Source organism: Equus przewalskii, chromosome 3 (genome assembly GCF_037783145.1).
Source record: "Equus przewalskii isolate Varuska chromosome 3, EquPr2, whole genome shotgun sequence".
NCBI lineage: Eukaryota > Metazoa > Chordata > Mammalia > Perissodactyla > Equidae > Equus > Equus przewalskii.
In genome coordinates this window covers 5,788,644-5,802,310 of record NC_091833.1, presented here as the reverse complement: position 1 = coordinate 5,802,310, position 13,667 = coordinate 5,788,644, and the positions used below count along the sequence as shown (strand labels likewise).

The 13,667-nt window shown below is 36.8% G+C and overlaps 1 protein-coding gene across 12 annotated transcripts in view; it reads right to left on the bottom strand.

Annotated features, from left to right (window-relative positions):
* Positions 1-8,428: 8,428 nt before the first annotated feature.
* CHD9 (chromodomain helicase DNA binding protein 9) overlaps positions 8,429-13,667 on the bottom strand; it is a 230,703-nt gene continuing 225,464 nt past the window's right edge. For all 12 annotated transcript variants that reach the window (XM_070613643.1, XM_070613642.1, XM_070613640.1 and 9 more), the window contains one exon: positions 8,429-11,911. In XM_070613643.1, the coding sequence (XP_070469744.1) occupies positions 11,030-11,911 (882 nt within the window). In that variant the 3' untranslated portion in view covers positions 8,429-11,029. The remainder of the gene's footprint in view (positions 11,912-13,667) is intronic.

The window sequence follows — 13,667 nt, the reverse complement described above, 5'->3', positions numbered from 1 at the left end:
TGAGTGCACAGAGGAAAAGAAAAGAGATTCCAGAACTCTTGTTTTTCCTCTTGCTCCCCAGGGACTGCCCTTCGTAGAAGCTGCTAGCCAGCCTGAGCCTCATGAATCCGCCAAAGGGGTGGGAGGAGGGGAGAGGGGTTTCCACATCTCAGTAGGAGCTCTGTGGAGGCCAGGTGGTTTGAGCTGACACTGTTACCAAACACAAACACAGGTTGGTTTACCCATCACACAGTAGGGCCAATAACTGAAATATCAGGCTTGTGGCAAGGAAAGAGGGTTTATTATTATCCAAAGGCAGCCAGATGAGGAGATGGGAGTTAGAACTCAGATCCACCTCCTTGAAGGGAAAAAGGTAGGGGTTTTTATCTGGGAAATGGGAAGCATGAGGCCTTGCTGGTTGGTGCCTTTCTGCCAGCCTGCATTTGGCCTTGAAGATTGAATTTCTTTTTTTGGGAGAAAGATTAGCCCTGAGCTAACATCTGCCAATCTTCCTCTTTTTTCTGAGGAAGATTGGCCCTGACCTAAAATCCGTGCCCATCTTCCTCTGCTTTCTATGTGGGACGCCTACCACAGCATGGCTTGCCAAGCAGTGCCATGTCTGCACCCGGGATCTGAACCAGCGAACCCCGGGCCGCCAAAGCAGAACGTGCGCACTTAACTTCTGTGCCACTGGGCCGGCCTGAAGATTGAATTTCTTTTTCCTTGACTGTCTGGCCTTTTCTGGTTAGTTTTCATCTTCAGCCTGCGTTTGGCCTTGTGAGGCTGAATCTTGACCTCTGACCCTTACTTCCTGGGAGAGACAGCTCACTCTACACTAAGGAGGGACAGAAAGACCTGGTTAGTTTTTTTTTTTTCCCTTCTTCTCCCCAAGGCCCCCCAGCACATAGTTGTATATTGTAGTTGTGGTCCTTCTGGGTGTACTATGTGGGATGCCACCTCAGCATGGCCTGATGAGCGGTGCCATGTCCGCGCCCAGGATCCGAACTGGCGAAACCGTGGGCGATGAAGCCCATTGCGTGAACTTAACCACTCGGCCACGGGGCTGGCTCCAGACCTGGTTAGTTTTAAACAACAGTTGATCATGTTGAACATTCGCAGCAGCAGTTAGCAAAGCTTCTCTTAAAGTTTTTGCTTGTGGAAAGATTTTTTTAACTCAGTTCTCGGTTTCAACAGGGGAAAATGTGGGTGTTTATTAAGGTAAAATTAAAAAGATTTTACCTAGAGTTTGTAACTTTTACTTTCTGTCAGTTTTTAAAAGCAACTTTATTGAAATACAATTCACATATCATAAGATTCACCCATTTAAAGTATACAATTAGTAGTCTTTAGTATATTCAGTTACACAACAAACGAAAATCTGTTTTAGAACATTTTCATCATCCTGTAAAAAAAAACCCATACCCATTAGCAGTCCAATGCCCCCAGCCCTAGGCAACCACTAATCTACTTTCTATCTCAATAGATTTGCCTAATCTGGACAGTTCATATAAATAGAATCATACACTATGTGGTCTTGGACTTAGCGTAATGTTTTCAAGGTTCATTCATGTTGCAGCATGAATCAGTACTTCACTGCCTTTTGATTGCTGAATGATAGTTCATTATGTGGATATATTACATTTTATTTATTCACTCATCCACTGATGGACACTGGGTTGTTTATATTTTTAGTCTATTATGAACAATACTAATATGAATATTCGTCTACAGGTTTTTGTGTGGACATGTTTTCATTTCTTTGGGTATATACCTAGCAATAGTATTGCTGAGTCATAAGGCAGCACCTTGAGAAATTGCAAAATTGTGTTCCAAAGTGGCTGTCCCATTATACATTCCCTCCAGCAATGGATGAGAGTTCTAACTTCGCATCTTTGCTAACGCTTGTTATTGTCTGTCTTTTCAGTCTGGCCATCCTAAAGGGTGTGAAGTTCTATCTCTTTTTGGTTTTGATTTGCATTTATCTGATGGCTAATAATGTTGAGTATATTTTCATGTGCTTATTGGCCATTTGTATATCTTCTTTGGAGAAATGTCTGTTCAAATCTTTTTTTTTTTAAGATTTTATTTTTCCTTTTTCTCCTCAAAGCCCCCTGGTACATAGCTGTGTATTTTTAGTTGTGGGTCCTTCTAGTTGTGGCATGTGGGACGCCGCCTCAGCATGGCTTGAAGAGCGGTGCCATATCGGTGCCCAGGATCTGAACCAGCGAAACCCTGGGCTGCTGCAGCGGAGCGCACGAACTTAACCATTCAGCCAGGGGGCTGGCCCCATGTTCAAACCTTTTTTCATCTTACAACTGGGTTTTTGTCTCTATTGTTGAATGGTAAGATTTCTTTATATATTCTAATACAAATTCTTTATCAGATATATGATTTGCAAATATTTTCCCCAGTTCTGTGGGTTGTCTTTTCACCTTCTTAAAGGTATTCTTTGAAGAGCTAAAGATTTTAATTTTGATGAAGCCAATTGATTTTTTCTTTTCTTGTCCTTTTGGTGTGGTGTCTAAGAAGTTTTTGCCTAACCTAAGATCACAGATTTATTCTTAGGTTTTCTTCTAAGAGTTTTCTAGTTTCATCTCTTACCCTTAGGTCTATGCCGTATTCTAAATGAACTTTTGTGTATGGTATAGAGAAAGGGTGCAACTTCATTCTTTTCTATATAATTATTCAGTTGTTCTGAATATCCTTTCCTCCATTGAATTATCTTGGCACCCTTTTCTTTTCTTTTTGAGGAAGATTAGCCCTGAGCTAACATCTGCCACCAATCCTCCTCTTTCTGCTGAGGAAGACTGGCCCTGAGCTAACATCCATGCCCATATTCCTCTATTTTACATGGGATGCCCCCACAGCATGGCTTGACAAGTGGTGCATAGGTCCCCACCCAGGATCTGAACTGGCGAATCCTGGGCTGCCGAAGCGGACCATGTGAACTTAACTGCTGTGCGACTGGGCTGGCCCCTTGGCATCCTTGTCAAAAATCAATGGGCCATCAGTGAGGGTTTATTTCTGAACTCTCATTTCTGCTCCATCGATCTGTATGTCTATCATAATTCATATACCACACTGTCTTCCTTATTCTGGCTTTGTGGTAAGTTTGGAAATCAGGAAATGTGAGTCCTCTGACTTTCTTCTTTTTAAAAACTGTTTTGGCTATTCTGAGTCCTTGCATTTCTGTATGAATTTTAGGATTCAGTTACGAATTTCTGCAAAGAAGCCAGCTGGCATTTCAAGAGGGACTGCATTGAATCTGTAGATCAATCTGGGGAGTCTTGCCATTTATTTTTAGGTCTTAATTTCTTTCAACAATGTTTTGTAGTTCTCAGTGTATAAGTTTTGCACTTGTAAAAGTTTACTTCTTTTGTTAAATTTATTCCTAGGTACTTTATTCTTTATGATGCTATTATAAACGGAGTTTTCTTGATTTCATTTACCGATTGTTCTTGCCTGTATATAGAAATACAATAGATTTTTTCTATTTTGATCTTGTATCCTGTAACCTTGCTGAACTTGTTTATTAGTTCTAATAGTTTTTTAGTGGATTCCTTAGGATTTTCTGTATACAAGATCACATCATCTGCAAATACAGATAGTTATACTTCTTGCTTTCCGATCTGGATGCCTTTCTTTCTCTTGCCTTATTGCCCTGGAGAGAACCTCCAGAACAATGTTGAATAAAAGTGGCAAGAGTGGACATGCTTGTTTTGTCTTGACTAGGAGAAAATATTCAGTCTTTCACCACTAAGTATGATGTCAGTTGTGGGTTTTTCAGAGATGCCCTTGGTCACATCGAGGAAGTTCTCTTCTATCGTTTGTAGGTCATTGTTTTTTTTTTTTTTCTTCTTTAAATCATGAAACAGTGTTGGACTTTGTGAAATATTTTTTCTGCATCTATTGAGATAATCATGGTTTTTTTTTCTATTAATAGTATAATGATTATTTTTTGTATGTTGAAACAATCTGCATTCTTGGGATAAATCCAACTTGGTCGTGGTGTATAATCCTTTTCATATACTGCTGGATTCAGTTTGCTGGCCTTCTGTTGAGAATTTTTGCATCTGTACTCAAAAGGGATATTGGTCAGCAGTATTCTTGTGATACTTTTGTCTAGTTTTGGTATCAGGGTAATACTAGCCTCATAAAATGAGTTGGGGGATGTTTCCTCTAACACGTTTGGAAGAGTTTGTGACAAACAGGTGTTAATCCCCACCCACCACTCCCGCCCCTAGAGAGTCTAGTAATTTGAGTCTTCTCTTTTTTATGGGCCAGTCTAGCTAAAGTTTCGTCAATTTGGTGATTCTTTTAAAAAACTACTTTTTGGTTTCGTTAATTTTCTCTATTTCCTATTTCATTAATTATGTTTTTTCCTTACTTGGTTAGGCTGATCTTTTCCTAGTTTATTCAAGTGGAAATTTAGGTTGATTTGAGAATTTTTTTTTCTTTTTTAAGATTGGCACCTGAGCTAACACCCGTTGTCAATCTTTTCTTCTTCTTCTTCCCAAAGCCCCCCAGTACATAGTTGTATATTCCAGTTGTAGGTCCTTCGTTTGGTTGTGCTATGTGGGACGCTGCCTCAGCATGGCTTGATGAACAGGGCCATGTCCGCACCCAGGATCCAAACCAGCAAAACCCTGGGCCGCTAAAGCAGAATGCACGAACTTAATCACTTGGCCACAGGGCCGGCCCTTGAGAATTTTGTTTTCTTGATGTAGACATTCACAGCTATAAAATTCCCTACATGCATTGCTTTGGCTGCATCTCATATGTTTTGATACGTTGCATGTTTGTTTTCACTCATCACAAAATATTTTCTAACTTTGAGATTTCTTCTTTGACTCATTGGTTATTTATGAGTATGTTGTTTAATTTCCACGTATTTGTGAATTTCCAAACTTAGTAATTGATTTCTCATTTCAGTCTATTGTGGTTGGAGAACATACTTCATCTGATTCAATCTTTTAAAATTTGAGACTTTTTAATGATCTATCATATAGTCTAGCCTGGAGAATGGTCCTTGTGTGCTTTAGAAGAATGTGTGTTCTGCTATTGTTGGGTGGAGTGTTCACTTGATGTTTCTCAGGTCTAGTTTGTTTATAGTGTTGTCTTCTGTTTTCTTGTTGACCCTTTGCCTACTTGCTCTCTCCATTATTGAAAGTGGGATGTTGAAGTCTCCAACTATTATTGTTGAATTGTATATTTTCCCTTTCAATTTTGTTAGCTTTTATTTCATATATTTTTTAGCTCTGTTGTTAGATGCATTATGTTTATAATTGTTATATTTTCCTGATAGATTGACACTTTTATCATTATAAAATATTCTCCTTTATTTCTAGTAACATTTTTCTTTTAAATTCTTTTTATCTTTCATTAGTGCAACTACTTCAGTTTTCTTTGTGGCTGCTGTTTACATAGTATATCACAGGTATATCATGCATATCTATGATAGATACAATCTACACAATTCATATATGTATGATTTATATATGTATACATATATAGTTCATATATGTATATATGAATTATTTAATTATAATAAATGCAGGCATTTATCAGTGGAGAGATTATATACTAAATGATGCTGGGACACTGCATAACTATTTGGAAAAATTAGATTAAGTTTCCTATCTTAGGGGCCGGTCTGGTGGCATAGCAGTTAAGTTCACATGTTCCGCTTCTCAGCGGCCTGGGGTTGGTCAGTTTGGATGCCAGGTGCAAACATGGCACAGCTTGGCAAGCCATGCTGTGGTAGGCGTCCCACATATAAAGTAGAGGAAGATGGGCACGGATGTTAGCTCAGGGCCAGTCTTTCTCAGCAAAAAGAGGAGGATTGGCAGTAGTTAGCTCAGGGCTAATCTTCCTCAAAAAAAAAAAATTCCTATCTTATACTAAATGTTACCAAAATAAAGTTTGTCAACAAAGGCATTAAATAGTTAAAAAAAAATGTATAAAATTTGGAGGTGGAAAGTTTTCTCTATGGAAAAATATAAAAACCTTAAACCTGAATAGATGGAATATTGAAACGACCACATGAAAATGTAAAACTTGCACATTAAAAAAGAAAAAAGCAAAATTAACAGGAAAACTGGGAAAAATATTTACCACTTACATGAGACGTTCTGCAAAGAACATGAACACTTAATGCACAGCAGAATACAAATGGCCCTAAGAGATAATTGATGTTAAATTACTAATAAAGAAATATATACTAAAACAGGACTCTGTTTTGGTAAGGAAAATTGGCCCTGAGCTAACATCTGTTGCCAATCTTCCTCTTTTTGCTGAGGAAGATTGTTGCTGAGCTAACATCTGTGCCAATCTTCCTTCATTTTTTGTATGTGGGATGCTGCCAGAGCATGGCTTGATGAGCAGTGTGTAGGTCCACGCCCAGGATCCAAACCCATGAACCCTGGGCTGCCGAAGAAGAGCATGAGAACTTAAACCACAGCACGACGAGGCTGGCCCCAGGAGTCTATTTCTTATCTATCAAACTGACCAAGATTAAAAGAATTATAATGCCCAGTGTTGCTAAGGATTCATAGGGAAGTAGTTTTATGCTGTGCTGTTGGGGTATAAAGTAATCTAACCTAACTGGTTTTAAAATTCGAACATAACTATTTCATGCCTAGGTATCTATTCTAATGAAAAAATCCTAAGTGTATGCAGTTATGTGTTAATATGTGCATAATGTGTTAATAAAGTTAAACACATTATTGTTTAAATAGCCCCAAACTGAAAAATATCTAAATGCTAAATAATTAATTGGGTATTAAATAAATTATAATGCCTCTATGTAGTGGAATGAGAAAGTCCTTAAAAATGTTGTGGAAGATTCTTTAATGACCTGGAAAGATTATCATAATACAGTAAATAAGAAGTTACCAAATGGTATGTATAGTATAACTCCATTCTTATTAAAATAACACATAATATGTATTGCAAAGAGAAATGACTCAAAGATTAACAATTATCTCTAAGTGCTCAGCATTCGGCATTATGGGGGGCTTTTGTTTACTTTGTGCTTCCCGTGCTCCTCCCATCTCCCAGATTCTCTATAATACGCCTGTCTTATTTTTTACTAAGGAAGAATAATTTAAAAATTCATCAAGATGTTACTTTTGCCTATTAATTTGACAAAGACTATCTCAAAAACCATACACAGTATGAGTAAGAATTTGGGGTAAATGAGCACGCACAAAATGTATGCTGCTAGTGGTAGTATAAATTGCTACAATGGCATCACTGTAAACTTGGCAACACAAATCAAAACCCTCAAAAACAGAGGAAGTATTTTCATTCCTGGGGATTAAGAAAATCATTAGGGATGGATGAAAAAAAATGCATCTATAGGCGCCAGCCTGGTGGCGTGGAGGTGAAGTTGGTGCGCTCTGCTTTGGCAGCCTGGGGTTCACAGGTTCGGATCCTGGGTGCGGACCTAGCACTGCTTGTCAAGCCACACTGTGGCGACGTCCCAGGTAAGTGGAGGAAGACTGGCACAGATGTTAGCTCATGGCCAATCTTCCTCACACACACACACACCCTACAAATACATATATAAACCCAAATGTTGATTTTTAAGTTCATGGTTAAATAAATTACATCTGTATGAGCCAATACTATGTATTGAAAACCACACTGCAGGATACTTATTGACACAGGCCAGTATATCAAGGAAAGAACAGTCAATATTATGCCCCATGTAGTACTGATTTAATATGAAAATTACTGTATAGTTGAATGTGTTTAAGTTAAGCGACTGTATGGTGAGACTCCACTGTTTTACCTTTGTAATTAGAGGAAAAACAAATTTCTTTCACTTTTATAAAAAACACTACTGGGGCTGGCCCCGTGGCTGAGTTGTTAAGTTCACGCACTCTGCTTCAGCGGCCCAGGGTTTCGCTAGTTCGGAACCTGGGCGCGGACATGGCACTGCTCATCGGGCCATGCTGAGGTGGCGTCCCACATGGCACGGCCAGAGGCACTCACAACTAGAATATACAACTACGTACTGGGGGGCTTTGGGAGAAGGGGGGGGGGTAAAGATTGGCAATAGAGGTTAGCTCAGGTGCCACTCTTTAAGAGAAAAAACCCCAAAACCCAAACACAAAAAACACTACCAACAATGGCGATGAATTAGGAGAGACTCTTAAGACAAAGGGGAAAAATAATTACTAATTTCCAAAATGGACTCCTTTAAGAGGTTAGGTATATTTCTGAGTCTTTCTGGACTTTTTAAAGGTGCAGGGAAAGAAAACCTAAGAAAATAATGATATTGTTGATATATTTATAGCCAAATTCTGTCTTTTAAAAATTATTCCAACGCATTCTTTCCCTTTGAAGATTTGTGACTATGGTTTCTTTCATGGAATAAGATAAATTATATATAAGATTTAATCAAAAAAAAGAAGTGTTATCATGTACAGAAGCTGACATCATGGGTAGTCAAAGAATATGTTTAATAAAAAATAATTAAACTTCCATTTGCTCTATAGAACATCATAGAAAGTAATTTAATAAATTACAAATGACTTTTTAAGACGTTTGCTCAACTACAGAAAGCAAATTCAGACTACACAAAACACAACTGGTAAATATTGCAAATGTCCAAAAGAAAAATTGGACTAAGACTTGAATCATGAAACCTGAAACAAGGGCTATCAATACAAGGCAATAACAGCTATAATTCTTTTAGTAACTACCAACACATACTTGGATATCCTTTCAACTGCAACTTTAGTATTATGTAATTCTACTGATTTTTTTCCTTATAATCCTTAACTTTACACAACCATATTTGCATGTTGTTTTTTAAAAAGGTGATAGCCAGACAACTTTTCCCAAATCAATATTAAATAGAAGTGTCTTGAAACCCAAGAGAATGTTTAAAGTTAATATTAGCCTTAATGCTTTGAAAACTGCAATTGCCTTATTACATAGAAAGAGAATCACTAAGATGTTAACCAAATTCATTTGACTGTAATTAGGAAAATACTTTATCTCATAAATTGGATATAAATTAGATTTCAGTGATAAGATCTAGGGCTTTTTTTCCCTTTTGTTTAAATTGGGGAAAGAAAGGAATAAAGATCATGTGGGTAGAACTAGAAGGAGAGAAGGGAAATATGGATGATGTTGAAATACTCCACCGGCAAACTAAGTTAACTGTGTTTGAAAAACTTTGGCTATCTCATAGGTGTGTTCTAGTTAAACAAAAGTGCAATACTGCAAAGGGGACATACTAAATATGTAATATATAATTTTCATGATGAAGAATTACTACCCACTTCTCCTGGATGGGCATTATAGTGACTATTGCTAAGACATTGCATAAGGGACTATCAATTCAAAGTACTATTTTAGGAAAATACAAAAATCAATATAATCCTAATGGAACTCATAATTTTGTAAGTAAATACATATAACACTGTCTCTCTAATAAGGGGTTAGTTATTTTACATACAGAAACATAATTTACTGGTAAAGGTCTTGGAAAATCCAATATAATTGCTTAATTCATGACAAAACAACAGAGCTTTATCAAAACATACTGAAAATTTTTTCTGTGGGAGAGATGTGGGGTACTTTTTTCCCCTAAATTTATCCCCTCCCAAAATTTACCACTGACTTATTCAAGTACCAGAAAAATGCTAACATTTATCTCTCCTTAGCATGTAAATATTTTATCTCCAATTCAGTTCCAATTGTTTTAAATGTTTATGAAGATGAACCTGGACCTCTACCTTGTCAGAATAATAGCAGCTTTAGCAGGAGAAATTGTATCACAAATCGAATAGACAAATTTTACGTGGTAAAGGGTTCTAAGAAACTGATCAGAAGCCTTGGGCTTCCTTTTTCTGGTTTACAGGTATAACTTATATATTTTTTGAGCTTATTCAAAGTGCATTTTCAAAATGGGCAACTCAGTATATTACACATAAACTGATAACCCAACACTGATTCTGGGCAACATTTAGTCTGCTTACACCTAGAAACTCAAAATGAATTTAGACTATCTGCACATTACTTTACCACTATTATCGGTTAATTTTGGAATATTTGCATGACATAAAACACAAATAGAAATCTACACAAATAAAGCAAACAAACAATTTCTTTTACATGAAGTATGCTGTGTTGAAAGTTCTTTTCAGTGGCATTTCATGAGTCTGCCTTTTCTGAACCCTGGAAATAGACATTACTCATCTGAGACATAATTATTTCTAATAGGAGGCCAAACTTTGAAAAGTTAAAACTAAGTATGTCTAGAGGGTGCCAAAGTCACATGACACAGAATTATTTTATGACTTAATTTTACTGATATCATATTAAGCTCAGCAAAAAAGCAAGTCATATTTCTTGCCAGATTAACATGATATATAGGATGTGTTTAAAAAACCCCTGAAAACAAGTATAGAATTAGAAACGAATGTAAACTTCCTAAACTAACTCAGCTGAGGTAACAGGTAGCCAGTTAAATTGGCTGATTGGGAAACTTATTTCTTCTTTAAAACACACTTGTACCTGAATTGGAAACATCAGCAGTGCATCACAACACTAGAGCATTTTCATGTAATTAAAGCAATGGATGGTGATGTAGATTCTACAGCTTTCATGACATTCATTAGCTGCCCAAATTATTGCTGAGTTTTGATCTGTAAATTATAGGTGTCAAGGAGGCTGTAAAACTATATTCAAATTAAATCAGGAATATGCATAAAGTATTCTGTGTTCACTGCAAATATATTAAATATACAACTCTTATTGAGCATAATTTTCATAAAATTAACCCCCAACAAAATTATAATGCCTTTTGTTGTAATTTTACACCTTTATGTATTTGATAGTACATGAGTTCAGAAACTTATGAATCTTAAGAAATATTACATGCAAAACGTCTCTGAAAGCAGTTTGCACTTCTAAACAAATAACTGAAATGTTCGGTCAGTAAGTTATTGATGCACTCAACACTGGGGTATTTACAATTAATAATTAAAGAAAAAATCCAAAATCAGTTCATAATTTAAGTGCAGTCTGAGAATCAGTCTTCATTACTAGAATCTGAATCCTCGGATGATGACGACGTACTATGAGATCCAGACGAAGCGTCGGCTTTCTCTGAACCCTCATCTGTGCTGTTTCCATTGAGAGGACTTGGTTCAGTTCCCCCTTTATCTTCCTGATCTCTAATTCTGGAATCTTCTTCCTTTACTTCTACAGACTTAGATGAGTGTAAGTCACTGTTTTTGTTTTTCTGTACATCAAAAGTATTGGACTGGGACAAAGTTGGAATATGAAGATTAAGGCCTGGAGTGAGAAGCATCCCTGGATAAAGTATATTAGATAGTAATAGTGGGTTAAGAGCTAATGGGTTGGCAGCTGCAGCTGTATTTAATGCAGCAGTAGAGGATGTTGAAGGAGAACTTGACACAGAGTTTTCTCCACTATTCTCTGAATTTTGGCTCTCTGTCCTTTCTTTTTTTCCTTCTAGCTCCTTAGAGTCATTTCCCTTTTTTTCTTCTGTTCCAGATTCTGCAGGCTTTGTCAGGAGTCCTCCCATGCCCAACAGATTTGGTAATCCAGTCATTCCTGACAGCAGCATGGGGAACATGGCGGCCACGTTTTTAGCTTCTCCTCCAGAAGAAAGGCCAGCAGGCATTCCCATCAGCCCTGCGGTTACTTGCAGTGACTGCAAGTTTTGTAGGTTTTGTTGTAAGGCCTGAAGAGTTGTGAGATCCACACCTGGAAGTAATCCATTGGCTAACAAAGGATTGCCTGAAACACTGGTGGCAGTTGCAGCTGCTGCTGCTGCTGCTGCGGCCTTGGCAATTCCACTTTTAGGCCGTCTCCCTCGCCTGCTTACTTCCTCTCTTACAACAGGACCAGTGAGAATACGTTCAAACATACTTTCTGGAAGAAACCCCTGGAAAAAAATTCATTTATAATAGTTATATTAAAATAAAATCAATAGCTATTGGCTTGTGATACAAGTAACCTATCAAAAATAGGAAATTAACATAATCAATTATGAAAGAGATAATCTAATTTCATATTATTTGTAAGTAGTGGCTTGAAACAGCTCTTCCACTTCTCATGTCATCATAGGATAAGAGAGCAGAAAGAGGTCCCTAGCATTCCTCCATATTGTGAGGCATAAGTTTGTAGAATAGTTCTAGAAAACACAAGGTCCAAAGAAACTTTTTCATGAGGGTTACTTCCATACCCTTAAATGTTTCACATCACCAATTGCTCTGGAAGACTAAAGAAGGGCCCCTCTTCTAATCAGGAAGAACAACAAGGAAAGGACAGAGGAAGTGAGTAAAAGATTAAGATTAAAATAAAGTTTAAAGATTAAAATAAGATGCTTCATATCAATCTTCTGACTATCACTTTGGGCATAAGAGAGAGAGAGCCAAGCTGAAAAAGATACTCAACAGGGGGGAAAAAAATCACTTGGCTCAGAAGAGCAGTAGTACCTGCAGAACTGGAAAGCATCATGTCCAGGACAACAGAGAACAATCTATCCTACTTTCTTGTAATTCTCCCATAATTTTCTGGGGCTCAAAACTCCTAGAAGTTTTAGGAGTTTAGAACCGCTAGACCAGCATTGTCCAATAGAAATATAATGTAAGCCACATAATGTAATTTTAAATTTTTTAGTAGTCATATTAAAAAAGGAAAAATAGAAATAGGTGACACTAATTTTAGTAATAGTGTCTAACATAATATAAACAAAAATATTACCATTTCAATATGTAATCTATAAAAATTGAGACATTTTATATTCTTTTTTCCAAACTAAGTCTTCAAAATCCCAAACCAGTGTTTTACACTTACAACACATCTTAGCTCAGACTCGCCCTCTCAAGTGCTCAACGGCCACATGTGCCCAGTGCTACCGTGTGTGACAGTGCAGCTCTAGATAGTGGTTTAAGACTTTCATGCGACTATTTTTTAATGTTGTTTTGAATTAATCAACTTATTTGTTTTCTTTACAAAAGCATTAGAGTTCACACTGCAGAAAACATGACATCACAAAAATACAAACAAAAAAAAAATCATCCACAGTTTCACCATTCAGAGATAACCACTGTTTACATTTCAGGATGTGTGCTTCCATTTTCCCCCTGCACATATATACAGATTCTACAATTCTCCTCATTTCCCTGCCTAGAATGAAAAATAGAATCATATTGAACCTAGTTTTATAGTCTCCTTTTTCATTTGGGCACCTGTAGAAATACCTACCACTTATTTAGCATTCACCATGTGGTTAGGCTTCACCATTCCAAGAGCTTAATCATTACTCCATTTAACATAACGTGAACTTTTTCTCCCTTGTTTTTAGATGTTCTTCTAAGATGTAATTTTTAAAATAATTGCGTATTTTCCAGTATATGGACGGAACATTAATATATTCCCAATTTTTTACTATTACACTATGATAAATATCTTTATATATATTTCTTTCCCCACATCTTTGATTATTCTTTGTGGCACTGTTCAAACAGTATCTTAGAGGTTATAATAACAGATCAGTATATATTGAGTCTGCATTCTAACTTAACAAGCATCTGAGAAATTTGTAACATGTTCTGCAAAATAAAAATTGTAAACTAAAAAACACTGTCACATGTTCACAAAATATTTAGTTAATTCTTAACTTAAAATTTAATCTT